This window comes from Bidens hawaiensis, unplaced genomic scaffold (assembly GCF_021521415.1).
Source record: "Bidens hawaiensis isolate Kalapana, Puna unplaced genomic scaffold, B.hawaiensis_p1.1 tig00012283_1, whole genome shotgun sequence".
NCBI lineage: Eukaryota > Viridiplantae > Streptophyta > Magnoliopsida > Asterales > Asteraceae > Bidens > Bidens hawaiensis.
The window spans coordinates 659,157-673,069 of record NW_027491999.1 but is presented as its reverse complement, the minus strand read 5'-3'; the positions used below and the strand labels follow the sequence as shown (position 1 = coordinate 673,069).

Sequence of the window (13,913 nt, the reverse complement as noted above, 5' to 3'; positions counted from 1 at the left end):
TTCAAGGACCTCAACAAGGCGTGTCCAAAAGATTGTTACCCCCTCCCAAACATTGACATGAATGTGGACTCTGTGGTGCAATTTAAGCTCAAATGTTTCATGGATGCCTATAAGGGCTATCACCAAATTCAAATGGCACCACAGGATGAAGACAAGACTGCTTTCAGAACTGACAAGGGTGTTTTCTGTTACACAAAAATGCCCTTTGGTTTGAAGAATGCAGGAGCCACTTACCAAAGACTCATGGATGCAATTTTCAACGAGCAGATTGGAAAAAACTTAGAAGTCTACGTGGATGATTTGGTGATTAAAAGCAGGGAGGAAAAACAAATGCTCAAAGACATCGAAGAAACCCTTCGGCGCCTAAAGGAAGTAAACATGAAGCTCAACCCGAGCAAATGCACATTCGGCGTGGAAGAAGGGAAATTTCTCGGCGTAATGGTCACCAAGGATGGTTTCAAGGTGAACCCAGAGAAGGTGGAGGCTATCCTCGGCATGCCCTCACCATCCACCATGAAGGAAGTTCAAAAGTTAAATGGTAGATTGGTATCAATTAACAGGTTCCTAGCAAACCATGCAAGCAAATCTACCCCATTCATTAATACATTGAGAAATTGCTTAAAGAAAAGCCAATTCAAGTGGACGCCTGAGGCCGAGCAAGCTTTCAGTGAGATAAAAGAATGTCTGATAAATCTGCCTGCGCTCACAGCTCCACTACCTGGTGAAACTTTAACGTTGTACCTGTCAGCAGGAGAGCGCGCCATTGGCGCAGTATTATTGGTGGATCGCAAGGGAATCCAAACACCAATTTATTATGTAAGTCGGGTGCTGACAGATCCTGAGACGCGCTACACCATCATAGAAAAGTTAGTTTTATCACTAACGCATGCGTCGCGCAAGCTTCACAGATATTTCAATGGTCATCCTATTGAAGTCCTGACTGATTACAACATCCAGCAAGTCTTGCGATGTCCCGCGCTCTCAGGAAGGCTGACAAAATGGGCGCTGGAATTAGGGGAGCACACGATCACCTATAAGCCTCGTCCAGCAATCAAGGGACAAGTCTTAGCTGATTTCATCGCAGAAATCCTTGAAGGAAAAGTCGAAGAGGCTCAGCGCGAAGTAGACCCTCCGCAAGCCAATAATGAAGAAAACGTTTGGAGATTATTCACTGATGGAGCTTCAAACAACGAAGGGTCTGGCGCAGGCCTCAAACTGGTGGATCCAGAAAATCATGAGTATACTTACGCAATCAGGTTGGATTTCAAGAGCACCAACAATGAAGCTGAGTATGAAGCCCTGCTGGCTGGTTTGCGCATCGCGCACAAGTTCGGAGTTAAAAAGCTAGAGGCTCATGTAGATTCATACCTGGTAGCAACACAAGTCAATGGCCTTTATGATGCCAAGGAGAACACCATGCCTCTGTATCTAGAGCAGGCGAAGAAACTCACCGAACAATTTGACTTTTTCAGAATCATACACATTCCGCGCAGTGAAAATAAGTCTGCCGACGCGCTAAGCAAGATGGCATCAACCAGCTTCGATCATTTTGGCAAAGATGTCAGGGTGGAAGTAATGAGCAACCCGTCAGTGGGAGCGAAGTCTGTTATTGTAATTCATACAACACCTTCATCATGGATAACTCCAATAATGGAATTCTTGAAGAAGGGAAAGGTACCAGACGATCGCGCACTGGAGAGGAAGATAAGACACAAGTCGCAGAACTACGAAATGTTCGATGGTACGTTATATCGACGCTCTTATCTTGGACCACTCATGAAATGCCTAGACGCTGAGGAAGCAAGCTATGTGATCAGAGAGATACACGAAGGAATCTGTGGAATACATGCTGGCCCGCGCATGGTGATCGCCAAGGCAATGAACGCAGGTTACTATTGGCCAGGCATGTACTTGGACGTGTTAAAAGAGATCCAAAAATGCAAAGCGTGTCAGAGCTATGCGCCAAATACCATTCGGCCAAAGAAAAACTTGATTCCGGTGACCTCTGCATGGCCTTTCCACAAGTGGGCAATCGATATTGTGGGTCCCTTACCACAAGCGCCAGGGCGAGTAAAGTTTTTGGTAGTGGCAGTAGACTATTTCACGAAATGGGTTGAAGCCAAGCCACTGGCAAAAATCACAGCCGAGGCAATGAAGCAATTTATATGGAGCCACATCGTATGCCGTTTTGGCCTGCCCATGGAAATCGTGAGCGACAATGGCAAACAATTCACTGACAAGAAGATATCCAGTTGGTTCAAGGAATTGCACATCAATCAGGTCTTCACTTCAGTATACCACCCTCAAGGGAATGGCCAAGTGGAACGCGCGAACCAAAGCTTGCTAAATGGGCTGAAGAAAAGGTTGGAGGGACAGTCCCATGCATGGGTCGAGGAGTTACCTAATGTCCTGTGGGCGCACAGGACATTAAGCAAAACCAGCAATGGCGAGTCCCCGTTCAGCCTAACCTATGGAACGGAGGCTATGATTCCAGCAGAGATTGGATGCCCATCCTATAGAGTGCTCATGATGAGTAAGACGGATAACGAGCAAGAAAGGAGGTTGGATCTCAATTTACTTGAGGGACGCAGAGAGGCGGCTATCATCAGTGAAGCCAAATACAAGAAAAAGCTAGAAAAATACTACAATCAGCGCGTGAAAGAATGCCACTTCAAGAAGAATGATTTTGTCCTTCGGAACAATGAAGCTAGTCGCGCAATACCCCCGGGAAAGATGTCTCCCAACTGGGAGGGACCTTATCAAGTCTCGGAAGAATTGGGAAAAGGCGCATACGCTTTAAAAGATTTAAATGGAAAGAAGATCCCGCGCACATGGAACGCAGCACAACTTAGAAAATGTTTCATGTAAAAGTTGTCAAGTTTGTAATCAAGGCTTTTTAAGCCATTATGAATAATGATACGCTCTATATGCGTTTTATTACCTTTTGCATACATGTTTCACACTTCCCTTTATTAATTTTGAGCAATATGACAACATTGTATTGACATCAAACTAAAAATAAAACGAAGTAAAACATACATGCGCGAGCTTCAAGCTCAGATGCGTTAACGAGTTTTAACTCTAAAACGTCAGGGCCTTAGCCCAATAATATGAGCCTTAGCTTAAATTACTCATAGCATCCATCCTACGTATTGCGCAGCTGGACCATAAAAATACCTAAGCACAACTAAGGCAAAGCACATGCCAAAGCATAGTTGTTAAGGTCTCAGGTCGGGGCCGCGCATGGGATTATAATGGATATAGGCAGAGTAACACGTACTGACACGTAAAGGCTAAAAAACTCATTCATAATTCCCTATAATAAATGCACGATAACGTCGCGCAAAAGAGGAATAATGAAATGCCAAGGCACGTGTCAGCATATTCAGAATATCGCAAAATAACTTGAAATATGACAACTGTTAAGGATTAAGTAAAAATAATTTCCTTACAACCTTGTTCAAGTTTCAATGTGTAAGCATACCTTATATTCAACAAGCACACACATGCAATATAAAGAGATGAATTGGGAATGCGCAAGATGCGAATAAGGGAAAAAACAAAATTTCATTCCGAAACATAGAAGTTTACAAATTTACAAATGATGAGGTAAAAACTACAAACACAAAAAAAAAAAAAAAAAAAAAAAAAACAAGAAGGGCTTTTCAAGTCTCTATGTTAATATCAGCCTCTTCATCTTCCTCATCATTATTTTCTCCCTCAGCATCTGGCGCAGCCCGCTCCTCGTCATCTTCAAACTTACCATAATCAAGCTGTTCGTCTTGAATATAGTCGTCTTCTGTCATGATAGCGTCAGGAGTAGGTCCTTTGGCCACGCCAGAGCCGCTGGCAGAGGTAGCGTTGCCAGCGCCATCATCATTGCCACCAGTCTCTTCACATTCATCAAGTAATTTCTTTAAAGCGCCAAGATCGGGCTGGTCAGCAAGCGCGGCTATCTGCAAGTCACAAGGAACAGTATAAGTACAAGAGATTATGAAAATAAGTCAAGTAAACTCATTAAGGTTAAAATACCTGCTCAATGATGGGAATTGGAGTATTCAAGTACTTCTCCCCCACCTCAGCCATGTCAGCGCAGACAGCGTCGAGCTGATAAGGGTAGTCGGATGGATTCTTCTTTAGCATGCCATATTCATAACCATCCTTAAACCCCTCAGCCCGACCCACCAAGCGCGACGCCGCATTACAGTCCATCACAAGGGTCAGAAACTCGTCTGAGTATTTCATGGCATAAGCGCAACGAGTCACACCCTGTGAAATCAGCCATTGACGGTCCTGCGCGAGGGAAGAAAAAGACGTCTCAAGAGCAGGGATTTGAGAGTTTAACAGCTTAACAGTTTCCTTGGCTTGTTTTAGCTCTTCTTTGTCAAACGCTGCTGCCGCCAAGGCTTCATTCTTTTCCGCTTGCGCAGCATCGAGCTCTTTCTTCAGGCGCGCAACCTCACTCTCCAATAAAGATTTTTCAGTATTAACCTGCGCAATAGTTTGGTCATGCGCCTCCACTGCCAACTCCAGGTCACGCGCTAGACGCGCGTACTTGGCCGCATCTGCCTCTGCCACTTGCAGTTTCTCCCGCGCAGCTTGCAGCTCAAGCCCGCGCTTCACAAAAGCAGCGTTGGAACTTGCCCGGTTCTCGCTAAGTTCTGCTTGGAGTTTCTCAGCTTTCTCTCGGGCATCAGAAAGATTCCAAACAGAAATCTTAGCCTCTTGCTTGGCCTCCGCAAGGGCATCACGTACCTTTATATAATCATTGCGAAGCTCTTGGGAGGCAGCAAAAAACGCAGACCCAGCAAAAAGGTGGTCATTAAGCAAATCCACGCGAGCGCGGTCCTCTTGAAACCTCCTTTCAGCTGGAGGAACAGAGTGAGCCCAAAAGTCTTCACATACGCCCAAGGATTGGAATGAGCTCTCTTCAGTGATACTCCAGCTCGGGCGGTATATGTGATCGGCTCCCTACAAACACAAAGCAACGCGAAGAAACGTTTTAGTTATCTAAACACTAATTTGGAAGTCTACACAGCGGAGCAAAATAAACTTATACCTGAGGAGAACCGGCAGAAAGATTAGCGCCAGCTGATGAGCTCCTGCCTGCCCCATGAGAAAAAGGCTTGCGCCACGAAATCTCGTGGCGCTATAGGGCTTACGCGGCCACCATCAGAACTTTCAAAATTAACCTCCTCATCATCCTCTATAACAGGTCTCTTCTCCAGCGACTTGGAAGAACCAAAAATAGTCTCACGAGGAGGGCTGCGCGCAGGATGAGGTGAGGGAGGTCTTGACGCTGTTAGAGCAGCGCGAAAAATAGTCTCCTACTCCTTAGTGATCCCAATGAGGGGAGATTCAGTACTTGTTGGAGCAGGAGCAGAACTAACGGCGCCAGCGCTAGCAGTGCCACCAGCAGCTTGTGTGCCAGCTATAATTCCTATGAAAAAACCAACAAGGAGAGAATGATTCATGACTTGAACTAAAGGAAAAAATCAGACAATCAAAGCGCAATAAATACCTTGGCGCACCGCAGTCCGCGATTTAAGCATCGCCATGAAGTCCATTTTCTCCCTTTTTGAGGGCAAAACAGAGGACTTCAAAACAACCTTCGGCATAGCCTTGGCACCTTGCTGCGCCTGAGGTTGAGCCACCAACGTTGCCGGCTCTACAAACATTTGAGTGAACAAAGCTTCATTAATAACTCTATCGGAATCACGCTCATAAAACCACAAAATATAAACAAAGTATACCTGTTGGAGAAGACGAAACAACAGGCCCAGCACCGCTTCCCTTGTCCGCCGCGCGCAGAGATGAGGTGGCAGCACCATACCTCGTGTGGACTGGAGGATTGCCCACACCTTGAGGCAAAGAAGACGAGGAAAACTTGGAAGTAAAACCCTTGGTTTTCTCAAGTCCCTTCACTTGAGTAGGAGGAAGATTCTGGGCAACAGAGGCATCATCGTTTTTCTGTTTTTTACTGGCCCCTGCGCCAGTTTTCCCTTTAGCCTTGCGCTTGAGTTTTTGCGCTTCAGCTTCTTCCTCCTCCCCTTCCTCTTCCACAGGCTCCAACTCATAATTAGCGAGCGCATCTACAATACGCGCAACAGAAATGTTAAAACCAAATTTGGTATTCTAAGGGCCTAAACACGAATACAAGGGCTTACCAGGCGCATCGCTGTCAAAGCAAAATTCTAAGTCGACAGGGATGAACATATCATCGAAGCTATCAGGGAAAGCAACCTCCCCAGCGTTCAGGGCGACAGAGCCACCTTCTGTATGCTCGTCATAGGCGGCGTGGATGTATTCCTTGCTTTCTGCATAAAACAAGACAAGTGATATCAGCAAAACGAATTATACCCGCGCAAAATTAATGCAATGAACAAACAACCCACCTGAGCCATCAACATGGATGACAGGCTCAGTCTCGCTGTCAGTCCACTTCTTGCTCATACCAACCCCCACCAACGCTTCCTCGCAAAAATTCTTGGCGGGGGATGGTTCAGCAATTAATTTTTTAACCCACGCGCCAGATGGATTCTTAAGAACGTCATCATCCGCGGGCGCGGAAGTAATCGCGCGCATGGTCATACGAATGGGAATAACACCAGCCTTGATATAAAAGAATTTTTCAGCCAGTCATGAAGGCTTCTGAAGGTAACAGTACATCACTTAACCTTCTGACTGCGCGGTGTGAATGAGAACCAAGAATCTTGGATTTTCGGCTTATAAAATATTGAAAGCGCCGAGGGGTGGGCTCCTCGCGCTGAGCTTTGCACATGAACTCAAAATGAGTCATGCGCACTAATCCACAGGGATGGACTTGAGATATATGAATCCCGTAAAATTGGAGGAGCGCACCTATAAACCTCGTCATCGGAAGACGAAGATTACAGCGGGTGAAAAAGTGAGAATATAAAGAGATATAGCCGGCGGGAGGATCCGCCGCCGTTTGCCCGGTCGCCGGGAGCAAACAACCATACTCAGGGAGAAAACCCTGAGAGGCGACGAGATTATCAAAATCAGGTTGTTTCAACTTGCAGGGAATCTCATCCCATCTCTTCACCGCCTTGTTCTTCCCTCCCTCCTCCGACGAGGCCTCGGCAACCCGAGTACCCTTGCCGGTTTTCTTCAAAGTAGACATAACCACTGATTTTAAACGGCCTTTACTAGGGGAAATTGTGGTGTCTGGGTTATCAGACATACAATTGCGAATCGAACAATATGGTTACTTTAAGCACGGAATTCAGGGACAAAGACGAAAGCTCTTAATCGGAATGTAAATGATAGGCAAAAGCTCTAAAAATGACAGTGGAGATGAAGAAAAAACCGTTCAAAAGGTTTGGTTTTATAGGCCCAGGGGAGAGAAAGAGAAACAAGTAATAATCAGATCTACGCTCACGCGCCCCCACTCGCATGCGTAGGCCAACATAAGCGCGACACGTGTTCCTGACACTGCATGAGGAGACGTGAAAGGCCACTGTAGCACCTCGAGCACACGAAGGGTCTGACACATAACGTCTCTATCTCTGATGCATGTCAACACCAACCAACCACGTGCATTGACGATTCGTTTTAACCAAATGGATGGAATTTCGCGCAACGCGCGTACAAGAAAAGAAAAAGAAAAAACAAGCCCTATTGAAAAAGCAAACTATTAAGTCTAATATCTATCTTACCTCGCTCGCGCGAGACAAGACACACATTAGACTGGGGGGGCTTGAAGGGGTATGCACCCGCCTTAACATCGAGCGGGGCGGGTCAACCCACAAGATATAGACAAGAGGCTTGAAATCAGGAAACATCTGCGCGTGGCGCATATCACATATGCGCAAGCGCAAGCGTAAGCGGGGCGGGTCAACCCACAAAGCCAAAACCTATGCGCAAGCGCATGAAACATCTGCGCGTGGCGCATATCACATATGCACACAACACACACATTTAGTGTGAGAATAAAGAGAAGACCTTGCGCATCCCCGGGATAGGCGCATAAAGGCCGCGCGTAAGCGACACACAACAAATGAGACAATGGCCTAATCCAAATCAGGATAAGGACAACCATGATTGTACTCATCAGGCAACCTTCCAGAAGGTATCTTTTAAGAATAAAGAATGTGCTGATGTTGACAGCTGCCAATGAAGGGTGGACAACTCAGCAAAGCCCATGTGCCACCACGTGATGGCACATGGGTCAGGTGAAATACCTTGGTCAGAGAATAATCAATGAAAAAGCACCAGGTGTCCTAAGTACACGTGGCGCGAAGCAATAGGAGGAGGCCAAAAAGGCCCTAATTGGGTCTGAGCCCAATCATTGGAAACCCTAATACTATAAATACCACACCACCTCAACAGTGGGAAGGGGCAAGAAAATATATTCTAAGTCCTTTACTCATTTTCACATCCTGATTATCCTCTCCTACAATATCTGATTCTCACACCGGAGGGTTACCCCAAAGAGGACCCCTTTGTCCCTTTCTGAGGGGTAAGCTCACGGTGCTGTTCGTTTTGTAGGTGGAAGAACTCGTATCTCGGAAAACCATCGGTGATATAGCATACTCGTACCCGAGGAACGTTGATCGTATACAAGTAAGTCGATACACGCTTCTTCAATACTGCTATTACCAATGAGTAAAGACTTCATCATCACAGTAGTTGACTCTTTTTTTCTGCGTTTAATGTAGTTTGAAAAATATATTCTAATTTTGCTTCATTTATTTCCCTTATGTGTCTTGTGTATTGTCGTGGCCATGCAATCAGCGGAACCAAAGCAAGTCGGGGTCGGTGATCATTGGGCCGCCAAAATTTTTATTAGTAGGGTACCTAATGTATTTGTTTCTTCTTCTTTTTTTTTTACATTAAAATTATTATTGGTAAAGTAGTTCAAGGGAAATTAAAGAAGTAAAAATTAAATTATCAAAAATGTTGAATTATATAATCTTTTTTGTATCTTTTATGATGCAAAAAACTGATTATATATGCATAGTTTTAGGCTCCTTATTATAGATGGTCATATTTTACGGAAAAGAAGAATAATAATTGTATTTAGATCGCTATTTTTTTCTTTAATCTTTTCATGTCTATTGTCGATTGGAATTACCGGTCAATAGTGTACCATACTCATTAAGTACTCTATTTTATTGCCGATTGGTGTATAAAGTGAACATTAGATGGATTTTATGAGTTAATTTTAGGGTGTGTTTGCGTTTAAAAATTGTATTTTTATTTAGTTACCGTATCATGCTACTTTATTGTTTTATAGATTTCTTCAACTCAAGAATGATTAGCTTTTTATTTTACTTTCTTAGGATAAAATTAAAATACAAAGAAAGATAAAAACGAGAAGTATGAAAAGAATTTGTGACTACACAAAAAAGTCCCTTAAAAAAATATTAAAAAAATCATAACTCAAAATATAAATAAAAAACGAAAAAATTTTAATAACTAAAATGTTTCCCCGGTCATTCATGTTAAAAAAATGCCGAAAAAAGGCAATGCGAAAATAAACAAAAAACACAATCATAAATAAAAAACACAAAATATAACACAATGTTGAGTAATATAACATAATATCAAGAAAAAAAATACACAATCAATTATTAAAATAAATAAAAAATACAATCAATGACGAAAAGACACAATGATATTTTTTCGTCAACTTTTTTTTAAAGCGAGGAAAACGGTGAAAACATTTTTTTTTGTTTTTACTTTTTTCATTTTTTTAATTAAATTTTAAGTTATGATTTTTTTATTACTTTTTCATTATTTTCTTTGAGGAGGGTCTTTTTTTAATTTTTTGTTACAAGTCCTTCTCATATTTCTCATTGTTGCTCCTCTTCATAGAATAATCTAACCCTTACTTTATATCATTCTTTTAAACATAATTTTATATTATCATGTTTAAATGTATAAATGTCGTCTTAAAAATATATATTTCTATATAGGAAAGTCGTTGCTATGTTCATATGCTGGTCTAACCATCACCCTCAACCCTTGCTACCTATATATAAGGGGGCCAATGTAACATCTCTAATGCACAATTGTATTATTACTAAGGAGTTAAGTAAGATGGCTGGGAACTTGGCTCATCTCACTCTTGCATTTGGTCTTCTTGGTATATATACATATGCACACACTTCATTCATTTATTGCTTGTATTTTCATGCAAGAATGTGCTTATAATATTTTTGTTTATTACATTTTCAGGAAATATTATCTCGTTTATGGTATTTCTTGCACCTATGTAAGAATCTTTATATTTCTTCTCTTTCTCATTACTTTTGGTCTTTGTTTAATAGTTTCCTAACGTTAATAAAAATATAGACCAACGTTTTACAAAGTTTACAAAAAGAAATCAACTGAAGGCTTTCAGTCAGCAGCTTACGTGGTGGGCTTATTCAGTGCTATGCTATGGATATATTATGCATGTCTCAACACCAATATTGTGCTTCTCATCACCATTAACTCTGTTGGTTGCTTCATCGAAACCGCATACATTTGCTTCTTTCTTTTCTATGCACCAAAGAAAGCTAGGGTATGTGTTAATAATATATTTAGTGATAGAAACTTCTGTTAACATATATTAATGAAGGTTAAAATAACAAAAAGGAACTTGGTTATGTAGATGGAGAGTTTGAAGCTAATTGTACTGCTAATAGTTGTTGGGTTTGGTATGATCATTCTCCTGACTCAGTTCCTTGCAAGCGGTGATGCCCGTGGTGTGATAGTTGGGTGGATTTGCCTCGTGTTTTCTTTGTGTGTTTTTGATATAGCCTTTTCTAGTAGGCAAACACTCCAAGAGAAATAGAGGGAACAAGGAATTTTGGGACAATTTTCTCATATCTTTCCAAATGCAAAATGCAACAATTTAAACATGCAGGAGACAAAGGCTCATAACCCACGTCCCTTATTTCAAGGATAACATGCACCACTATCTACATACATTAACTAAAAGATGCTAAAAACTAGTTCAAACGTGGGAAATAAAATAACAAACGCAAAAGTGGAAACGTGCAGCTCAATCTGCCAATCGAATGGGCTTCTTGATTTCTCGCTTGGGCCTTTCATTGAGATTAGAGTTCAGCTGGGCTTGATTGACTGATGGGCCGGGCGGGTCGTATCAGTTTTCGTAGCACCTTTGGGAGTTGTTGTAAGTATGCATGCGTGCATAAAGAAAAATTTTCACCGAGTGACACTACATGTGGTGATATCTCATAGTGTATGTATATGATACTTCTTAATACTAACTCTTCATATTACTTTGCAGCGACAAGTAGTTAAAACAAAAGGTGTTGAGTACATGCCAATTCTACTATCGGTAGCACTCACCGTGAGCGCTGTGATGTGGTTCTTTTACGGCCTACTTCTTCATGACTTTAATATTGCGGTATGAAATAAAGCATGAACTTTGTACACGAGTAGGTGGTTCAGCAAAACCGCTTATAATTCTAGGTGGTTTTTGGAAGTTCATGTAAAACTATGCAATTCGCTAGTAGGGAAGCAAATACATGCAAAGTTAAACTTCAGGTTTCACTTAGGTTTGCTGGCTTGCTATCCTAGTGAACCTAAGCCAATTCTTAAAATATTTGCTAGAAATTTTGATGAATTAATAGTGAATTGTCTAGTTTCACCGGTTTTTAATTTCAAAAAGACCACCTAAAATTACAAGTGATACTTCTAGACAAATTCAGCAAAGCCTACAACACAATTCTATAATCACCATGCTTATTATGGCCACACACATAGAGAGGAGAGTTCTACGAAGAAGAAACCTTTTTTGCAAGAACGAAAGAACAAAATTTTTAAGTATAAGAAACTGGTGGCACTATTATCGCTTATATAAAATTATAAAGTATACCATGGGTGCATGATAATGGAGACCGGGGTCCCTGTCCCCAGTTTTTTGCTCAGTAGTGTAAATTTACCTATTTTAATCCGAATTTTTGAACCCCCCCCCCCCCCCCCCCGCGTTTTTGTCCAAGCTTCACTACTGAAGTATACTACACAATTATCTTATTATGCTCCATGATCTGCCAACCTATCTATCTGAATTTCTTGATAATGATTTTGCAGATTCCTAATGTTCTTGGATTCATTTTTGGCATCATTCAAATGATACTATACTTCTTGTACAAAAACAAGAAGCCTTTTATCGATGAAAAGATTACCAATTTTGAAAAGAAAAACGAAGAAATGAAGGAACAAGAAATTCCAGGACTTAAAGATCAAAACATCATCGATGTTGTAGCTGAGAGTCTTCAAGTGGTTGTAGAACACCCTCATAGCATCGATCATGTAGCTGTTGAACCTCAAGCTCTCCCAGATATGCCAACTCGCATCATCCAAGTTAGCGCATGAAACTAAACTATTGATTTTGCCTCCGACTAAAGAATGATAAACCCGCATCTTCTAAGTAATTTGCATGTGTTTTAATCTTTCATTTTTAAAGCTTACCTTCCTTTGTATAAGGAAAACTTTTGGTGTCCTTCATAAAAGAAACAAATATACTTTCTTTACTTTGTGGGAGGCAACACAAGACAATACCATCTATACATAACAAGATATATGTAACATAAATATTTCCTCTACATGAATGATAAAATAAAAAATATGTTGTTGGTAGGAATCAAACTCACTATCTTGCTTTAAAATGCTTGTAGTTTACCAACTCAACTAAGATGAATTGGTGTTAGCCTTTTGCTTTAAAAGACCAAACATAGTATCATAAAATCAATTGTTCTCCACAAATAAACAATAAGGGTTAATTGGGTGTGCTCTCTCCAAAGGAACGACTGATGCATGATAAAGAACTGCTACAGACATTAAACGACTGAAGATGTAGAAGTGTTGATCTAGAAGAAGAAAGATTGTTATAATAAACATAAGATATTCACAATACCATTTGTTCCATTAATTAGATCAGTAGTTTATTATTGAGATTACTCTATAGAATAGTAATCAAGTTTTGAAATTGTTCGAATCAGGTCACTCATAAAATATTTTATAAGTAACCTGATTGGAACAATTTCAAAACTTTGTTACTATGCTATAAAGTAATCCCTTTTATCATATTTCATTGAATGGACTAGGTTGTCCGAGTAACCTAGATCTTGGTATCTATAATAAACTAGGTCATGTTTTTCTTGTATAGCCTTTACCTGGGCTTTAGTTGCAATCTAAAGCTTAAACCTTTCCTCATGCATTTGGGTGTCATGTCTAAAATATTATTACTGACTTTATAGAATCAACAAAGAGAATCTCTAATTTAGATCAGTTGCATAATGTGTTTTGCGACTTTACGCCACTCACACGTACATATAGTCAGTACCAAAAATCTCCATATGATTTTTCTAAGCTATTCAAATTCTATCAACACAATAACCTCATATATATATATATATATATATATATATATATATCTCATCGTGAATCTACGTAACGCTTTGTACTTGGGATGGAGCAATACTTTTATAGCCAAGGTGTACTCCAAATACAAAGAAAAAAATATGAAGTAGACTGATGGTGAGATACAAGATAATCCTCTAAGAAACTTTGAATAACTTGGAAAATCTTAGGAATGTGTTCGTTGTTGCTCATATGATTAGCAACACTCGTGCACATAATTTTCTTATATTATTATGGATTATCTAAATCCTTACTACCAAACTTTGCAACTCGTCTATTAGTTCATTGGCATTTAATTCTTCATTGGCATCAATACAAGTCACCCCATAATTAAGTGGGTTGATAAATGTTCACCCTGTCCATAATATACGGGTTGAGAAATGCATATAGTTCAACTTAAAATAATTTATGTATTGTTAAGCAAAACTCAATCATGTATATAGTTCAACTTACAGTAATTAAAAGCTCATGTTAGATGTTGTTATAAAGTACAGTGGCTACTATTGCTAATT

The 13,913-nt window shown here is 40.7% G+C and overlaps 1 protein-coding gene across 1 annotated transcript; it reads left to right on the top strand.

Moving 5' to 3' along the window:
* The first annotated feature begins 9,945 nt into the window (after positions 1-9,945).
* LOC143540630 (bidirectional sugar transporter NEC1-like) lies at positions 9,946-12,354 on the top strand. Its single transcript, XM_077033635.1, has 7 exons — positions 9,946-10,111; positions 10,204-10,240; positions 10,321-10,531; positions 10,622-10,778; positions 11,121-11,146; positions 11,264-11,383; positions 12,070-12,354. The coding sequence occupies exons 1-7, from the start codon at positions 9,955-9,957 to the stop codon at positions 12,352-12,354; spliced, it is 993 nt and encodes a 330-aa protein (XP_076889750.1). The 5' UTR covers positions 9,946-9,954.
* Positions 12,355-13,913: the final 1,559 nt, after the last annotated feature.